At 45.7% G+C, this 19,510-nt stretch overlaps 1 protein-coding gene across 1 annotated transcript in view; it reads left to right on the top strand.

Moving 5' to 3' along the window:
• The window catches only part of COL22A1 (collagen type XXII alpha 1 chain), a 297,857-nt gene that overhangs the window by 221,235 nt on the left and 57,112 nt on the right, over positions 1–19,510 (top strand). Inside the window, exons 35-40 of the mRNA XM_032760938.2 lie at positions 962–997; positions 2,628–2,681; positions 4,212–4,256; positions 8,985–9,032; positions 15,149–15,262; positions 18,184–18,237. Coding sequence (XP_032616829.1) covers positions 962–997; positions 2,628–2,681; positions 4,212–4,256; positions 8,985–9,032; positions 15,149–15,262; positions 18,184–18,237 — 351 coding nt within the window. The remainder of the gene's footprint in view (positions 1–961; positions 998–2,627; positions 2,682–4,211; positions 4,257–8,984; positions 9,033–15,148; positions 15,263–18,183; positions 18,238–19,510) is intronic.

The following is a 19,510-nucleotide window of genomic DNA, read 5'->3' as shown; positions in this document are numbered from 1 at the left end:
CGGGGCACTTGCTGAGTGCTAGAGAGAGCATGGTAAGAATGCAGACTCCGCAGCCACCTCATGGGAGCATTCAGTCCATTCAGTGAAGAGGAATGGGCCAGCAGGCAGTAACAATGCTGGACTTTCAGTCTTAGGCAGGGTGCGTACAGGGGCAGGGACTATCCAGTGAGCACCCTGGGAGAAGCCAGAGGAGGCTCTCCACAGGCAGGATTTCTCAAAGGAGAACCAGAGTGTGACAAGAGTGTTTCCAGGTAGAAAGGCAGGACAGAATCTTCGTGGAAATGCACAAGCATAGCAAAGCCTCAGGGGCAAGGGACGGTCCCAGTCATTGCAAGACTTGGAAATGCATGTGAATGCCTTCCAGTCAATCAGTGAGTAGCATCTTAAGCATAATATCTAGAAGCCAAATTCTGTCTGGGAAAAGAACTGGGCACAGTGGAGAATGCCAGAGCCACGTCTGTGTGTCTGTGTATCTGTGTGTGTGTGTGTGCGCGCGTGCACGCGCGCACCCCTTGTTGGAGAAGGGAGCATGACTACTGCAGCCTCAGCCACTAAGGCTGTGGGTGGGGAATGTGGTCGTTATCATGCCCATCCTTTCCCGAGCAGAAAGAGCCAGTGCATCTCCAAGGGGGTGTAATACAGGGAAGTCGTGGCTGCCAGGTTCAACCTCACACTAAAGCTACAAAGTAGAGTTGGACCCAGGTCTCAGGAGCCATGCAGGGATGATGATAGGGTGGCATCAGTTGAGGGGCAAATGGAGGAGCTTCCAGAGAGATTTTCATGAGCAACATTTGTAGGTGGGTAGGTGGCAAGAGGGTATGGCAGTGTGGTTTCAAGGTGGGAGGAAGTCAGTGACTCCTCCCAGGACAACTGAGGACCTGTCTATGGAATAGACACCATAGCTTGTTTACATCAACATGCCATTTCTACTTTGCTTACATACTTGTTTGTTTGTTTCTAGGGCCCTTCCGGACCACCAGGAGACAAAGGCCCCCCGGTACAGTAGGCTCTAAATAAAGGGATGAGTTTCTATGGGAGGAATCCTGCTCGAATCAAAGCAGTTTTAAATGGGAAGCACCAAAAACTGAAGTAGATTCTGCAATTTCCTCATATTATTGAACAGTGCAGACTCTCCATCATATGAACTCTGACCTGTGGAATAGAGTGTGATAGATGTGCATATGAGCAGGGAAGGGATGCCACACCTATAGTATAGTCGGGCAAACGGACTGGCTTCTGTTTTGGGCATCTCATCAACACAGAAGGGCAGCCATGGTTTAATGAATTCAGCTAAATTGCCTGAAGAACTAATTTTGAATCCTGGTTTCACCAACCCCAACCACACAGCAGTGAGCCAATGTGGGGATTGCTCTTAATCTGTAACACGGGCAGAGCAAGACCCGGGAGCCACAGTGGAGACCTGGTGGACTGACTATGCTGAAGCAACAGGAGGGCTCTCAGTAAGCCTTCATTCTTAGGAGCAGCAACCATCCATGACATGCCTGTGCGTGCATTTACTGGGAAAATGCGATTTCCTATAAATTCACCCCAGAAGAAATAGCTGCATTGTAGCAACTGGGATGATATTGTACCTTATGCCATGTGAACGTATTTTAAATAACCTTTATTTATATGATTTCTGAATTCAGGACAGGGATTGCTTTGTGTGTGTGTGTGTGTGTGTGTGTGTCTGTGAGACAGAGTCCTGCTCTGTCAACCAGGCTGGAGTACAGTGGCATGACCTTGGCTCACAGCAATCTCTGCCTCCTGGGTTCAAGCAATTCTCCTGCCTCACCCTCCCCAGTAGCAGGAATTACAGGTGGGAGCCACCATGCCCAGCACAGGGCTACAGGGCTCCTTATACCCATTTTTATAGATGAAGAAATTGAGGCACTACGTAGTGAACTGATAGACGTGAGATTTCACAGCAAGTTATTGCAAAGCAGAGGCAAGACAGGTGGGACTCTAGATAGAGGGGTCGGTGTGAGAGGAGGCCTGTGAAGGCCCAGGAGATGCAGGGTCAGCTCCTGATCAGCCGTGTAGCACAGTTCCAGCAGCTGCCAGGAATTCCCACTTTTAGACCTACTTAAGGAAAAATCTTACGGGAAATGAGATCCATAATGAAAGATATCTGTGCCGTTTCCTGATGTTGTCCAGAAAATTGCAGCTAGAAATTATTTTCTTACAAAGAGTAGTTATCGCCAGGCATGTGCTGAGTGTTGTGCTGGGTCTTGCACAAGGAAACTTCTTTAACCACCTAGTTAGAGCTCTCGGAGCTGGTTATCCACAGGACATGAAAGGAGTGAGCCAGGGTTTGAGCTCAGGCCCATCTCACCACAGGAGCTGTCCCTTTCACTCAAGGAAGGGAACTATACAAATGGGGTCCAAGTTGTCAGGCTCAAAATGCAGGTTTTCCAGAGCATTCTCTCTGTGCGTCAAGCACATACCACCATAGATAACAGTCAGTTGAGTAAGCTCTGAGCAGGGTGCTTTGGCACACGTGTTGCATCAGATTCCTCATAGCAACAGACCACGTGTTGAAGGAGAGTCAACTATTGCCAAGGAGGGCGTGTCTTTATTTGCTTAAATATTGTGGGGTGTCAGTGTCTGCTTTTCTTTTTCTTCAGGGATCACGAGGCTTACCTGGATTCCCTGGCCCCCAGGGCCCAGCCGGCCGGGATGTAAGTACAGAGAAATGGCGTGGACTCAGTGAAGGCCCTTATGTGACCCCTGAAAGCCCACCCTCCACCATCTCCTGGCCTCCTTTGACTATGTGGCCAACTTTGTAGCTCGGTTGAGGATTTCCAGGAAGCCCCATGGGCATGCTTTTTATTTTCCCTCTTCTATTGAGTGTGGCTCATAATTTTGTATTATCCAGTTTTATTTCCTGTGTTTGTGTTAAGTTTTCAAAATCTTTTCAACTCCTGGGTATCCCACACAATGTTTCCTAATTTCTTGGTCAATGTGTTACATACCCCAGTCAGTTCTGCCCAAATCAGGCACTACCTTCTCCAGGGACTTGTCCCTGACCCTTCCCTGGAACGACTCTCTGTTTTCCACGGAATTCCACAGATGTATGTGATGCTCGTTGTGAGGATGTGTTACTTTCCACTTTGTGACAATGACAGTCATCTCTTATCTCCATTGTTTGGCCTTTGCTCAGCCATCTCTGAGCTCTAAGAAGGAGCCCCTGTGTCTTATGCATCCTCATGGTTCCTGGTGCCTAGTAGCATGCCAGGCACATAGAAGGTACTTGATCCATACTCATTGACCAAATGGCAAATGACAACCATGAGTCCTTATAGGACAAAGGTGTCTGGCACTAGTAAGCAGTGGTATTTATTGCTTAGACATACATCTTTTCATCTCTGTAGTTTTAGTTCATTATAAGCAGGGACAACAAAATTCCCTTCTCTTCCTTGGGTTCTGTTTCCAAAGAGAAGGTTACTCTCTGATTCCTGCTTCCAAATACTCACATTTCACTGTTCCACTCTCAGCATTCTTATAGCCAGTCTAATAGAAGTATTTTTCTACTTTTCAAAGCCATTCCTTCCACTCGTGTTTGGGAAAACACTGGGAAAGTTTAAGACAGGGTGTGTGTGTGTGTGTGTATGTGTGTGTGCGTGTGTGTGTGTATGTGTGTGTGCACGTGTGTGTCTGTGTGTATATCTGTGTGTATGTGTGCGCGTGTGTGTGTGCGTGTGTGTCTGTGTGTGTATGTGTGTCTGTGTGTGTGCATGTGTATGTGTGTCTGTGTATATGTGTCTGTGTGTATGTGTGTATATGTGTGTATGTTGTTCTGTGTATGTGTGTGTGTCTGTGTGTGTGTGTCTGTGTATGTGTGTCTGTGTTTGTGTGTATGTGTGTGTGTCTCTCTGTGTGTATGTGTGTCTGTGTGTCTGTGTGTGTGTGTGTGCGTGCATGCATGCACATGTTCTGTGTGCATGAGTTGTTTTTAGTTTTGTGTTTAGGACAGGAGTTGTGGGGATAGTTCTAAACATTTGTCATTGTCGAATTCTCCCTGGGAAGCCTTGGGTATTCAGCTGAGACTGGAAACCACGCATTTTTATTGGTGCCAATCCTCATGGTCTGATGATTTTTTTCCCACTGAGTTACACTTAGCAGATAGAGAAGTTGGCAGAGGGTGTGGGTAGAGTGGGTCGGGATTGTGTGCTTATCACAGTTAATGTTTTCTTTCCTTCTTCTCTTAGGGTGCACCAGGAAATCCAGGAGAAAGAGGGCCTCCTGGCAAGCCGGTGTGTCATCTTATGGTTCTGGATCAATATTGACTATCAGTCAGGGCATAAGCAAGAGAAAGAATGCAACTCAGAAAGTTCAAGAGGTTTTAACAAAGGGACCTTTGACAAAACTGTGAGCAGAGGAAACTAATACGGGATGTTGTGAGACTCAGAGATAAACTACAGTGGGAAGTCGTTAACCACCATTATGCCTGTTTTCAAAACCCAGGGAGAGTAGAATGGTGAGAAAGGGATTGCACATAGGAGCTCGGTCATGGGTCAACACCGCTGCCAGAAGACTTGGCCCAAGGCCAGGAGGTAGGGATGTCTCCCACCCTCCAGTTTTCTGACAGTGCCTCGAGTTGGGGAATTCAACTGCGGGCCAGCAGGCAAGCCAGCCCGGGACACATTCCGGGGGTTTAACCTCCCAGGCACGGAACAGGACAGAGAAAGGTGAAAAGTGGATCTGGGGTGAGCAAATGAGCAACAGCAGCACCCATTGCAAATCCCTAACTTGCCCGTTTCCTAGCGCTTGACTGGGTGATGTCAGCCTTCCCAGTTGCCTTCTGTTTAACATGGAAGAAACGTTCTTTCTTGCCTCACAGTGAGAACAGGGGAAATTGTGAAAGGTTGAGGAGACGGGGACAGCCCTGAGTGTTGGGTCCTTGGCAGCGTGGCCTCAGTCCAGCCCAAGAGTCCTATAGGCTTCCCTGATGCGAGGCACCCTCATCTCCTGAGACACCCTCTGACTGAGTTTCCAATGCCAGAGAAGCCCCAAAGGTTTAGCTGAGTAGCCTGGCCATAGGTGGACCCTCTAGGGAAGGAGCAGTGGGGATGCCCTGGCCTGGGAGAGTGGGAGGCAGCTGTGAAGATGGAGAGAGAGATGAGTCCTTGGGAAGAAGCTGCCTAAGATGGCAGCAACCAAGACTGGGGAATCGCAGGCCTCAAGAGTGAGGCTTTAAGTCTGGTTTCAGAAAGTGAGATGCTCACCTGGGCAGAAGCTTCACCTTGAGATGGATCTGAGAGGCCGCCTATCTCTTTTGCAAGCCTGACCTGCTACAAATTCCAGGCAAGGACCCAAGGCACGGATGTCCCTGTGGGTGTAGATGACCCCTGCATCCCTTATCTCAGTTGGCGGGCACACCAGAGACCTGGACAGGGATCCTGGTCTGCCATTAAGGATCCTGAAACTTTTCATTGAAGACCTTCCAATGAGAGGAGCATAAAGTCTTCTTGGAAGTTAGGGACACCTTAATTACTCATGTTTCCTCCCCTGTAGAGTCAGCTTTGCAACAGCCAAATAAACCTCACAGAAGCCACTTCATTATCAAAGTGCAAAGCTCTGGTGAAGTGCAGGGACAGTGAGGTTCAGGCCAGAAGTCAAGTGGGGGTTCAGATGGCCTCTGCCAGATCTGGACTTTGACGTCTCCCTGCAAAGATAGTTAAGTCAGCATAATGCAGCTGACAATGTGGATAATCCTGATTATCTCTCAGGTGGTCAGCGGCAGAACAGAAAGCTGAGGGGAGAGAGAGAGAGGGAGAGACAGAGAGAAGAGAGAAGATCTATTAGATTAACTGAACATCCTCCTCCCGAATGGTCCCAAGTATGGCCCATTGGCTCTCAGGTCTCTCCGAGCTCACTAATCAGATAAGGCATGGTTGTCTCAGGGATTCCCTCATGTTCAGTGATTTCCCAGAAGGACTCACAGAACTCAGAAAAGCGGTTAGGCTCATGGCAATGGTTTATTACAGTAAAATGATACAGATTAAAATCAGCAGAGGAAAAAGGTGCACAGGAAGAAGTCCAGGAAAGACCAATACAAGCTTTCATTTGTCCTCTCCCAGTGAAGTTGTGCAGACAGCACTCAATTCTCCCAGTCACAGTGTGTGACAACACTCACAAAGTGTTGCAACCATGGAAGCTCACCGGAGCCTTGGTGTCTAGGGTTTATATTGGGAGTCAGTCACACAGGCATGGAGTGCCCACATGGCTGATCTTAATTACGCAGTCACCATCCTCTCTGGAGGTCAGACTGAGGTGTGTGTCCAAGGCACCCACCATAAATCATATTGTTATCATTAACTACCTGGCTTGACCCAAGAACACAGGTAAACAAAGACACTCTTACCAGGCAGGACATTCCAAGGGCGTAGAGGTAATTCCCAGGAACCAGGCAGCAGCGTGGACATTTCTTTGGAATGTGCAGGGTTTGGACAACACTGTCACCCAGGCTGGAGTGCAGTGGTGCAATCTCGGCTCACGGCAAGCTCCGCCTCCCAGGGTCACGCCATTCTCCTGCCTCAGCCTCTCTGGTAGCTGAGACTACAGGCGACCGCCACCACGCCCGGCTAATTTTTTGTATTTTTAGTAGAGACGGGGTTTCAGCGTGGTCTCGATCTCCTGACCTCGTGATCCGCCCGCCTCGGCCTCCCAAAGTGCTGGGATTACAAGCGTGAGCCACCGTGCCCGGCCGCTAATTCTTAATTACACAGTTCCATCCCTCAGTGGGTAGAGAGAGCGACCCAAAGTGTTTCCCCAGTGCTGCCCCCACCTGGAGAGAAGCATAGAATTCCTGTTCCAGGATCCTCCTGCTGTGTCACATTGGGTTCTCTGGAAGCACAGCCTGCAGTGGGGATTCTTACGCTAGTGACTGATTGAGGGAGTGCTCTCAGGAGAAACCTACAAGGATGGAGGGAAGCAGGACATGACAGGGGAAAAAACAGTAAAAAATGTGGGTTCAGGTCAAGCCTAGTCCCTGCCTGATCCCACATGGAACTCTGGACTGTGAATGGAACCACAAAGCTGTCCCACCTGGAGGCCAGGCCCAGCTCTTTTCACCCTGCCATAAGTCAGTTATCGGCTGTGTAACCAGCACTAGGAATAAAGATGCACCGAGAATGGGGAGGATCTAGGTAGGATGTAAACTGGCATCTACATCCCCACGCTGTCCACTGTTCTCTGAGCCCATTGGACCCAACAACAGGTGACACGAGTGACTGACTCATAGAAGGCAGAGATGGCAGTCTGCCATATCCTGAGTCCACCTTCACAAGGCCACCGCCTCCATCCACATGCTGGTCCTGTGTGTCTTTTGAGACTTGTGAGGTTTACAGAAATGAGTCACAGCAAGATGTTAATTGTATCCAAGACCACACTGTACCTAGACTGAAAATCCACTCCTCATTCTCTGTCCCTTTGTGACTGGTGCCCAGCCATTGTGTCTGATATAACTCACTCTAATTATGCAAAGGGCTCAATGGCAATGTAAGAATATCCCTAGTAATAGAATGCCAGCAGCATTAAAATATACCGATTTGAACCATATGAACACTTTCCTATTATTAACTTCCCAGAGGAAACATATACGGCTTCAAAATAAAACACCTTTCCCTTTTAAAAGTTTTAATAAATTACTATAGCAAAGGTTGTCTTTTCTTCAGAGGACGTCACTCAGATAACTGGGAGGGGGGGGTGGTCTTGGCCTTGGCTTTAGCAGCTGCGTCCTAAGTGAGTTTTCACTGCAGTTTGGATAATTCCTTGAGCACCTCCAATCTGATTTAATTCAACCCCAGTCTCTCTCAGGGAATCCTCTCTTTCAATAGCCCAGAACGTTCATTGAATTTCTGAGCATATCAACACAGAAAACACCACCAGCATGTTTCAGGCCACTGCAGCAGTTACCCTGAACAAACTCGTGTTACCTGTTTCATGGTTTTGCTAACCACAGGATGGGACGGAAAGCCCATGGAGTCGGGGATGGGGAAATAGCCTGAAAAATTGCCTTGGTTTCAGCCTTCCCAAAATGACAGACTGGATTTGTAATTCGTGCACCTAAACTCAAACTTAATGAGGAGAAATCACCCACCATGCATTTAGTTGCTACGTCTACCAGCTTGCCTCTGCTGCCTGGGTCCTCTGGTATTCCTTTTTCTTTGCAAAATTTAGAACTTTGCAAAGTAGCACATCAGTCTCAAAGTCTTACCTAAGAATCCCTTCTTTCCTTTAGGGTCTGCCTTTTAATTTCCATTTCCCTTTCTAGCCTTATGTTCCTTGCACCCAAATATTTTCTGAGCCTCCACCCTGTCTTGGGTTCCAGAATGGCCATGATTGTAAGAGACACAATCCGTAGCTCCAAGTCAGGTGGGTTTGAGCATGAATTCAGCCACCTGCAGACTCCTACATACCTTTAGAGGCTCTGTAATTACTCCTGATTTCTGAAATACCCTTTCTGGAATTTAAGACTTTTAACCCATAATGACAAATGAAGTTTAAAATGCTGTTTCACCTGGGAGAGCTGAAGACATTGGCTTAAATTCATACTAGGTTGTGAATGACTGATAGTAACAGCTGTTGCTCATTTGGGAGATCCATGACAATCCAGATTGCAAACAGTTTGCCACTTTGCCTCCCACAGTACTCATGTGACCTATCAGGTTTTGATGGTGGTGGGGAAGAGGGACCACTGGGAGAAGAGAAGGGGCAAACAGAAGGAGAGTAGGGATTGCAAAAGGCTGCAGTCAGTCAGACTTGGCTAGGACTGGCAGGCTGTGCAGCTGCTGCCTTGGAGGAGTCTTCTTTCTGTGGCTCCCAGGCTTGGGACATCCACTGGGCTGTCCGTATCCCATGCATGGCACAGTGTGTCACGCATTACGTCACATTTTGAAGGCCTTTTGCTTTCTGAAGATGCCTGGGATTTACTGTATATATGCGTGTATGTATGTGTTTGTTTCTTTTTACTTTGACAGGGCGTCTCTTCACTACTGTCTCCAGGGGACATAAATCTCTTGGCTAAGGTAAAAGCATATAATAAATGTGCATGTATTTTGAAAATGGTGATGGCGGGATTGGAGATCTTAATAATACGTTGGTTTTTTTTTTTTAACAACTCTTTAGTAGTATTAATAATAATAGCAGCACCATTAGTTGACAACTCACCATGTGGCTGGTGATGTGCTAAGTCCACCTGTCCAATACAACAGCCACTGGCCACATGCTTCGATCTAAATTTAAATTAATTAAAATTAAATACAGGCCAGGCACAGTGGCTCATCCCTATTATCCCAGCATGTTGTGGGGATTGCTTAAGCCTTGAGCCCAGGAGTTTAAGACCAACCTGGGCAACATAGAGAGACCTGGTCTCTACCAAAAAAAAATTTTTTTTAAATTAGCTTGATGTGGTGACATGTGCCTGTGGTTCCAGCTACTCAGGAGGCTGAGGTAGGAGGATCACTTGAGCCCAGGAGGTAGAGGCTGCAGTGAGCCATGGGCATGCAACTGCACTCCAGCCTAGGTGACAGAGCAAGACCCTGTTTCAAAAATAATAAATAAATACAATTAAAAATTTAGGTGCTTGATCACTCCAACCTCTTTCTTTACACATGCCTAATAGCTGCATGTGGCTGGTGGCTGCCTTATTAGGCACTGCAGATATAGAGCAGAACATTATTTGGAGCTGTGCTGCACTAAATGTTTAATGTGCCTCCCTTATTTAATTTTCACAAATATTCTATGGGGTCAATACTATTTGTTGTGTTATTCAGCATGTAAGGAGCCTGAGATACTGTGAGGGTCAATGAATGGAATGGAATAGAATAGGACATCCTAAGAATACAATCCTTTCTCGCTGACACCAGAGGCTGGCCTTTAACCCAGCCAGGACTAACACATGTTCTCAAAGGAGGGCCAGTGGCAGAGTCAAATAGCCTGGACCCGGGTCCTGCTGGGCCAGGACCAGAGCACAGGCTCAGTGAGGTGACGCGGGCTGCTGGGCCTTTTAGCCAGGACAAACTCAGATGTGAGTGCAGACTTGACTGGTTTCTAGAACCACATTTGCTTTCCCCACTAGAGGAAAAGTTCCTGAGAGGTTGAACATAACTCGGCCAAGATAGGGCAGGGTGTGGCTGGAGTTACACCTGAAGGCTAAGTTGCACAGGTGCCCAGGTGCCTGACCAAGGACCTGGGGTCTTCAATGTTGAGAGCTAGGAAAGGCTGTGGACGAGGGAGAGAGAGGTAGGGTCTATACTTCAGAAAGAACAGGCGTGCTGCAGTGAGTGAGGGGGCCCCTTCTGCTGTCTGTACTTCAAGCCTGTGTTGTAACTCTGGGTGAAGGGTCGGTACTGCATTTTGTGTGACTGGTCCCTTCCTTCCCTCTTGTTCTCTAAAAGACACTTGGGTGATTTCAGAAAATACCTACTTCATACATGAAGCCAAGGGAGGAAAATAAAAGAAAAAGAAAACCTTCTCGGAAGTCTGGGACGTTCAATCTCACTGCAAATTGAGATGCCTTGATGGGAAAATTACACATTTTATTAAAAAATAAGTAGCAGAACAATCTTTACCAGTTTTTGTTGACAAGTGTGATAGTTTTTTTTTCCACAGTCAAGGACATGACAAGAAATCATTACCTATTGATTCAATCTTTTGTTTATTACAGGCTTTTATTAGCCTGGATTATTTTTCTTAATTCCCTGACTCTGGAAGGAGCTGGGTTTTCATCAGCCACCAGCCCTCTCCCCCCACGACCCTTCACCCGGAGGATTTCACCTCAAGATGTCCCAATCTTTATGTCAGTAATAAGAGTGAGTAGTGAAATGGCTAAGCATCATTCCTCATGGCCAGAGCACTGAGACACATATTTAGTCAAATTGATACCTCCTCACTAGGAAAGGATGCAGCTGTGCTCATCAGAGCCGCTGGAAACCCCAGAAGGAATGCAAGCGCCTACATGCAGGGTGGCCTGTGGAGCCTCACTGGTCCCACAGAGCTGAGCTTTGCCTGGAAATTCTATAGTCAACAGCCTGGGATGAGTGGATTTGGCCAGGTCTGGGGAGCAGACTCTGTTCATCTCCCTGTTTTGTGCAGTCAGTGGCTTTCATCTCGATGTTGTAAGTTAGAGTCTGCTGGTCTAGTCTAGGTGGCTGGTGGCAGGTGTCTCCACTGCTGAGACATCTTGTATTACAGAATATTTGTCTCTGCCCCAGAGAGTTTTATAACTTCATATATCTCTTTCTCATAGTTGGAGAACTGACTGAGTAGTAAGTTCTAAGAGTTCCTGTTAAATGAATGTCCATAGTTGGATCTGTGCCCAAGGAGGTCATCTTAAAATTGTCTCCATTACCCTTGCTGAAATATTTATTGAATCCTCACAAACAATCCTGTGAGTGGGTTCTGTTGCTATCTGCATTTTACAGATGAAGAGGTTAAGCATAGATGGGCAAGCCACTTGGTCAAAGTCACAGACCTTGTAGTGGCAGAACTAAGACTCAAACCCAGTGTGACCAACTCTGAAGCCTTATGCGTAGCCTCTCTACCATCCGATTTCATCTTTACAAGAGCCAGTACTTCCTGACAACTATCTGATGAAGTCCAGGCAGCTAGTGAGTTCTCTGCCTGTCACACAGAGATTTGGAGATGAAGGCTACGCAACTCTTTGGTAGGAATATTGTAGCAAGGATTCAGATGTCCAGTGAGAAGGTGGATGAAATGACCTAGAGGTCATTTCTTCTCCTGGGAAGCAACGACTGTTTTTTTCTCCACACCAAAGGCTGTAGCATTCCTCCATGTAGTAAGCATTTTGTTGAGTGCTTACTTGGTACTTCAAACCACACAAAGGTACAGTATTACATGCAATGACATAACAAGCTGAGTTTGTTGAAAATAGTTCAGACTGGCGGGGTGCGGTGGCTCATGCCTGTAATCCCAGCACTTAGGGAGGCCAAAGCAGGTGGATCACTTGATGCCAGGAGTGTGAGATAGCCTGGCCAACATGGGAAAACCCTGTCTCTACTAAAAATACAAAAATTAGTCAGATGTGGTAGCACATTCCTGTATTCCCAGCTGCTCGGGAGGTTGAGGTGGGAGAATTGCTTGAACCCGGGAGGTGGAGGCTGCAGTGAGCCTGGATCACACCACTGCACTCCAAAGCTGGGTGACAGAGCAAGACTCTGTCTCCCCTCCACCAAAAAAAAAGAGAAAAAGAAAAGAAAATATCTTAGACCAAAGGAAGGGATAGAGACCAGAGGGAAAGAACATTTATAGATTACATACAATGAACCCTGAAATATGCTAGGCAGTTTGTATGCATTATTTTATTTAAATTTCACAACCATCTCCTAAAGTAGGAGAATGATCCGTGTTTACAGGTGAGGAAATAGACTCAAAAAGATTAATTGACTTGCCTGAGATAACTCAGAAAGCCCAGAGATTGGGAGCTAGTATTGATGATCAAGGTCATCTGATCTGCAAATGGGGCAAGGCCATAGATTTAGGGAGGAAAATAAACAAAACCCGTAATGGCACATGTCGCATCTAAAAGTCACTGTGCTTTCACTCTGTGTCAGGATAGTGTCAGGCATTTTCCATTCATTGTCTCATTTATCGTAAGACTTTGACATCCCCATTTCACAGATAAGGAGACTCAGGGAGATGAAGCCATGACTCCAGGTGGACAGAGGTTTAAGTGGAGTATGGGCAAGCCCATTTGGTTGGAAACACAACCCTATCCAGTTTCAGTACATTCAGAGAAAGTGTGAATTGTCTTCTGAGCTGGAGTTTGGTTCGGAGCCAGGAGGGACTGGTGGGGGCAGCCCAGGAGCTCAGGAGCCAAGGTGAGCATCTGTAAGACTACAGATTGGGGTGATCTTACCCTATGCTCACTGGATTCCAGAGCTGGGTCAGTGAGTTGAGTCTAGCTCCCTCACAGGTAGGTCTGGGTCTCCGACAGCTCTGGTCTTCAGGAAATAATCCTGCATAGTGTGCAACAGGCCCAGGTTGAGAGCCCTGCCAGAAATTACAAAGACATAGGAAAGTCGTAAGATTTTTGTATTACTCAGATATAATATTTTTATGTTATGGATCCCACTGCAAAGAATGGCTTCCTATCACCAGGGCACCCTTCAAGTCCAGAAATATCTCAGTGGCTAGAATTTTTGGTGTCATCAGGCTAGTTCCATTTGCATCCATCCATCCATCCATCCATCCATCCATCCATCCATCCACCCATCCATCCATCCATCCACAGTTGCAATGTTTCACGGATGCATCTCAGAGTACAATAAGAAAAGGTCTACAAAGAGGCGAGCTCCTTTCAGCTCTGCTACTCTTTCAAGCAAAATACAGATATCAAAAGCAGCTCATCTAAGTAAACTGAATATCTCATGCACTCTTGCTTTATATATCCCAATATTTAACTCTTCCCACCCTCCAAATAATCCAATCAGCTTTGCAAACTAACCACTAAAGGAAGATGGTACAAGTCGCCAGAATGTCAGGTGGACAGTTAATTGGTTGATCGGTCAGTCAGTTGGTTAGTTGGTTGGGTTGCCTGATTCATTCATTTATAGCACTCATGCCCTGCGGAAGAATATTTGCTATGAATTTGGCAAGCAAAGATCATTCTACCTCTGTCCTCTTGAGTGCTAACACCTTCTGTTTGCCTGGTGGAGAGAGGATGGAATAAAAGACCATTCCAACAGGGAGATTAGTACTTTAGTAGAGAGGATTCTTGAGATTTCTGGGAGCAGGAAGAGCCTGTCCCCATCCTGAGGCAATCAGGAAGGCATCTTGGAGGGGGAGACTTCTAAAGAATCTCCAAAGACTGAGTAGGTGAAACAAGTAAAAGGAAGGTGGGCCATTCAGAGATGCTTTTCTGATGGAAAAACTTTACCATCCTGCAATCGGAGGCCAAGAAGAAAACTAAATCACCTGCAGCTTCACCTCATGGACTATGAACAGTGCAGCTTCCATGCATTTTTGCAGGTCCCTTTGGTGGGGCTTTCAAAAGACCATAGTTAGTGCATGTATTTGTGTCAGCTGACAGCGTTGAACTGAGAGCTCTTCAAGACACACACTCACTGTGGTCCCAAACTTAGCACAGTGCCCGATACATAGTAGGTGCCTTTCAAGTATTTTTTCAACGAGTGAGTGACTGAGTGAATAAATAAATTAACAATAATGGCTAAATGTGTGGGCATTATCTATCTATATGTACCTATGTATCTGTCTATCTATCTATCTAATCTTTCTTGAGAGTATTCTAAGTGCTTTACTAGTGTTATCCATTAAACTCCTGTCACAAGGAGAGAGGCAGGGTGGATGAGAGGGAGGATTAGAGAGAAGGCCATGGAGGAGGCAAACCAAGAGGCAGGTGGATGAGGCAGGCTGGAGTACAGTCAGGTGAGTTTTATTTGGCACATAGTGTGCTCCAAACTGTAAGATCTGACAAATCAGAAAACACATGCTCTGGGCTCAGAGGACTTTAAATTTACTCAAGGAGCAATATTTACCTGCCTTAAAGAAGTAGAACAAAGTCCAATTCCAGGGAACATTTATCAAATGCTTACCTTGGGTAAAAAATAAAGCTAAGCCTGGTCAGAATCGGCATTGTGTCACAGAAACAAAGTCCCAAGGGTGTGTGCCTGTTGCCTTGTTTATCCTTCTTCCTTGTTCAGAAACCACTTGACTTGGGCAAACGCAGAACAGAGAATTCAGCTCCCAGCTTGGTCTCTAACATCAGGGACAGAGCATGCTATTTTTAGTAATACTAAATGTTTGTATTAAATCTGCACTGTTAATGTTTTCAGCTGCTCACAGATGATTTTACATGAATTTTTGACATCATTTCCTCAGGCTATCCTTCCAGAAGTCTGGGTGGAAGTAGGGGGAAATGGAGGAATATCCAGATATGTCAGTGCTGAAACCTAACTTTTAGTTAAGAAAGGGAAAATGCAAAGTTTAGACACAAGAGTATTTGGATCGTGACTCAGTCCACTTATTTGCTTTTCTATCTTCTCTGGTATTTAAAAACCAAATCTCCATCTGGAGAGGTAGCAGCCAGGGCTACTTTGCTTTGCTTTGAAACTGTATTTGCTAGTCATTCTCTCTTTGTCCCCTCCTCTCTCCCAACTCTCAGGATGTGTGCAATGACTGCCCTCCTGGCCCCCCAGGCCTCCCTGGTCTACCAGGTTTTAAAGGGGACAAAGGTGTCCCAGGAAAGCCAGGGAGAGAAGGCACAGAAGGGAAAAAGGTAAGGAGAAAAGAGGAAACTCAATTTTTATCATTACAATGAAAATATCATTCTGGAGATCTCGTATTGCCCCATCTGCCTCCGAAGCTGTTCAGGGTTTGAGGGGTTCAAGATTCAAGATAGATGAGGAGTACTGGGTTGTGAGACACAACTATGGAAATGGTAGGAAGTAGGTATCTATGGGTCTTTGTCGTTTTAAGAAGATGTTGATTGCGACTTTGCAATACATGCTGACACCTGGAAACATATACTCATTCAGTTACATTCCTTTCTACCGTGTCTTTCTCCCTTCCTTTCTTTTGTCATCCAACAACTTTTGCCTGTCTACTATGTAATAGGCATCAAGATAGGCACTTCAGACTCATAGATCAATCAATGGATCCATCCATTCATGCATGCATTCAATCCCTTGTCATTACCTGTTTATGACACCCCATTACATGTGTCTTATATGTCAGTCAACATGTAGACAATGCGGAAGTTCAGAAGAAAAAGGCTGAGACCCTGTTCTAAAGGAATTCATGGTCTGTCCTGGAGCAAAACAGAGGTAGGGAGTTTCATGGGTGCTGGGGAAATAGAATTGAAAACATAATCTCCTCCCAACCCAGAAAACTTCTTCACAAAGGTAGAAGAGAAAGAAAACCATTTTAATATTGAATTACATTTAAACTAGAATATAATGTGCATTACAGACAATCTGCTAAGAGATGGTAAGGACAGGATGAAATCTCGCTCTTTTATATAGCTAAGCAGATAAAGTCCATTACAGACATTTTCTCAAGATAAGCAATAATTAGTCCTCAAGTAGGAGGTCTTCACAGTGCTATTTGTCACATACGTTCATCTTAGATTCACCTGGTAATTCAGATGGCCCTCTGTCTTAGCTAATTGGCTTTATCCGAAGTGAAAATAAACTTCTTGCATCTTTATGTAAGAAGATAGTGTTGCAACTTGGGGAGATAACATCCCCTAGAAATTGGGAGATAGCGGTGGATCTTCCTTGCTGATCATATTTCACAGAGATGGATCCTAACTGCTAGAGAAAGACATTCCTGGGTCATCAAACTGGAAAAAAAAAGGCCTTCTTTGCTTTTAAAAGGATTTACACACACTTCAAAGAGACAGATAAAGAACTGACAATGATCCGCTTTCTAAAGTAAATGCTTTAAGAAAAAGGCTTAGGTGAGATTCTCTTTCTTTTCAAAAAAGAGAGAATTAAGCCTCTTATTTGTAGTTTGTATTTTACCCATACATGGCACAGGGAATACAAACACGGATGCAAAAGATGACCTTTATTCTGACTCTCTGAGCCTTAAGCAGTGCTTGTTCCCTTTCCACCAGCTCAGCTATGCAGGATATTTGAGCATAGACCCCATGGGTGTGCCACAGTCCTCGAAATTTCTCCATACGCTCTGGAACCCTGGAGGGAAAAGGGGCCAATCCTAAAGCTGATTTGACTAAGAGTAATTTCACCTAATTAAATTCTCCTGGTGATCAACTTATTAAAAACAGGCATTTATTTGATTTGCAGCACTTCTTGTATCATATTTTATCGGATAGTAAATAAACATGTTTGAATGTTCTTACATCCATGTCATGGGTCTTTCCCATTGTCTTCATTTTAAACAGCTCAGAAGATCATTTCGTTCATTAAGATAGATGGGTCTTTAGGAGTTTATTCCAGGAGTCTTAACCTCAAAGATTCTTGATATCAGTGCAGAGGCTGTCAGGGTGGCATTTCTAAATCACTTAGGGAGATGTTTAGATCAGTCTTTTCCACACCTTTCTACCACAGTTGCTTTACATCAAATCACTGGGAATGAGGCTTGTATTCTGTGTCTTTACTACAACTACTACACAGTGATTCTGATGTTCAGAACCACTCAATGTTCCACAACTCCTGGCAGGACCTGGCAGGGGGCCGCGAACCCCCACCCTCCCACCTGGGTAGTCCTTTCTCAGCATCAAGCAGCTGACACTCCAGGTATTACAGGACTTAGAGTGAAAATAACCATAAGAAAATGGTTATGAAAATAACTATAAAGAACATGCAATGTGTGCCAGTATAATTATACATGCACATATATTTATAAAGCACAAACACATACACACAAATGAGATCCTACATAATTCAGACTCTATTTCTTAGTGCAGCACACTTTTTCTCTCTTCTCAACTTATTAGTTATCTATTGCTACATTATAGATTGCTCCAAAACTTAGTGGCTTCAAACAACAAATATTTATTATCTCAAATTTCTGGGGCAGAAATCCAGAAGTGGTTTCGCCGGGTTGTTCTGGCTCAGGTCTTTCATGAGGCAGTCATCTCAGGGTCCGTCTGGTGGAAGACCCCCTTCCATCCAGGTTCACTCTTGTGGCTGTTGATGGAGACCTCAGTTCCTTACCACATGGGCCTCTCTGCAGAGCTGCTCTAGTGAGATCAAGACATGGAAACTGGTTTTCCCCAAAATGAGTGGTTGGATAGAAAAAGTGCAAGGTGGGGGGTGGGGGTAGTGGCAGGCCAAGGTGGGAGTGAGCCATCTTATACCCTAATCTCAGCAAGTACACACCATCACTTCTGCCATGTCCTGTGGGCCATATAGACCAACCCTGGAACAAACAGCAGGATGGCTGCTCCGGGTTGCAAATATGGGAGGCAGGAGCGAGCCATCAGGCTATCTTGGAGACATACCAACTAACCATATTAATGGTGGGTCATGCCATGGTTGCACAGCCACACTCAGTACTACCACTTGCCTATACCCTTTGCTCAGACAGGCTGGGGGCACGGGTAGCTGCCGGGAAGTCCCAGTGGAAAATCAGTGAATGGAGGTGCGAGGCTGATGGCTTGATGATGACCCTGGATGTGGGCCAGATACTCATTACTGTTTTCTTTTTGTTTTTCTTGTGTCCCTGATACAGGGAGAGGCTGGGTCTCCAGGCCTACCAGGGCCCCCAGGAATAGCTGGACCACAGGTCAGTGAGACTTCATAACCATCTGCATGGGTCTATTCTGCTCATCTCAATGGTTAATCTCAATTTAAGGAAGAGTGATGGCCAGTGTAAAGGAGTGGTTTTAAAATCAGAAAACCCCTCTTCTAGGTCTAAGCATACCACTGACTATCCTATTGACCATGGGCAGATCACTTCAACTTGTGGAATCTCAGTTGCTCATTTACAAACAACTGCGTGTTGGAAAGTATGAAATGCATGGAAGAATTGGACTGTGTGGGACCTACTGGTTAAGATATGAGTTTTGTGGTCAGACACCTCCACTTAACTCCCAGTAATGACAAAAATACAAATGGTGTCAGAGATTTGTTAAAATGGAATGATGTGATACATAAAAAGGATGTGACACTCAGTTGAAAAATACTAGGAAAGTGCTTTTTGAATGCAAGCGAGTGCTGTTATTCTCATGTGAGTGATAAGGCATCTGTCTACAAGCAGCTCTGTGGCTCTGTGGTTTCCCAAAGCCAGGGAGGCCGGCCTGAGAGAAAGGGGGGTATAATCTCAACCCCAGAATAAGCAGGGAAGCTCTCTGGCTGTCAAAACAAGTGTCCTAGGGCTGGGGCTGTTTGAGCTGTTGGTGGTGATAGTATTTAGCTCTAAGAAGAAAGTGCCTGAGTGCTGGTATGGGGGCAGATAGACTCATACCGTCATTCCCTTCCCACTGTCATTGGTGCTCCCCAGAGTGTGGTCCCTTATCTCTTGGGGCCTCTGTGCTGCTGCAGACTGAACACCTTCCCCACCAACACTCAGGGCCAAATGTGTCCCTGTGTCTCTTCCTGAGGCCTGGCTGGACATAGCGTGCCTCATCTGATAGAAGAGGTGGCATAAAATTGTCACTAGGAGAGAAAGCTCAGAAGTCAGTCCTTGAGGTTAGAATTCCATCTCAGCTGTGTGACCTTGGAATAGTTTCTTAACCTCTCTGGCCTTTTGTTTCCTAAAGTTAACTAGGGACTGTGAAAACTATGACCCTATAGGCTTATTACTGTGCCAACTGCAGGTAAAATGTTCCCATCAGTGCCTGGTACATTGTTTCAACTGAAGAATGACAAAGTGTGGCTGTTGTGATACCTTGGTTGTTGTCTCCTTGGTTGAAAAGAATTTAAACAGGAGACACACAGCAAAGGAGATGCAACATCGAGTAATTTATTGCAAAAGAAAAAGAATACTTTGAAGGTTAGGGCAGAATAGACAGTACGCCTGAGAGAGAGAGGATTCAGGGTGGGCTGCTCGTAAGGAT

This window comes from Hylobates moloch, unplaced genomic scaffold (genome assembly GCF_009828535.3).
Source record: "Hylobates moloch isolate HMO894 unplaced genomic scaffold, HMol_V3 SCAFFOLD_9, whole genome shotgun sequence".
NCBI lineage: Eukaryota > Metazoa > Chordata > Mammalia > Primates > Hylobatidae > Hylobates > Hylobates moloch.
This window is presented reverse-complemented; position numbering and strand designations above follow the sequence as displayed.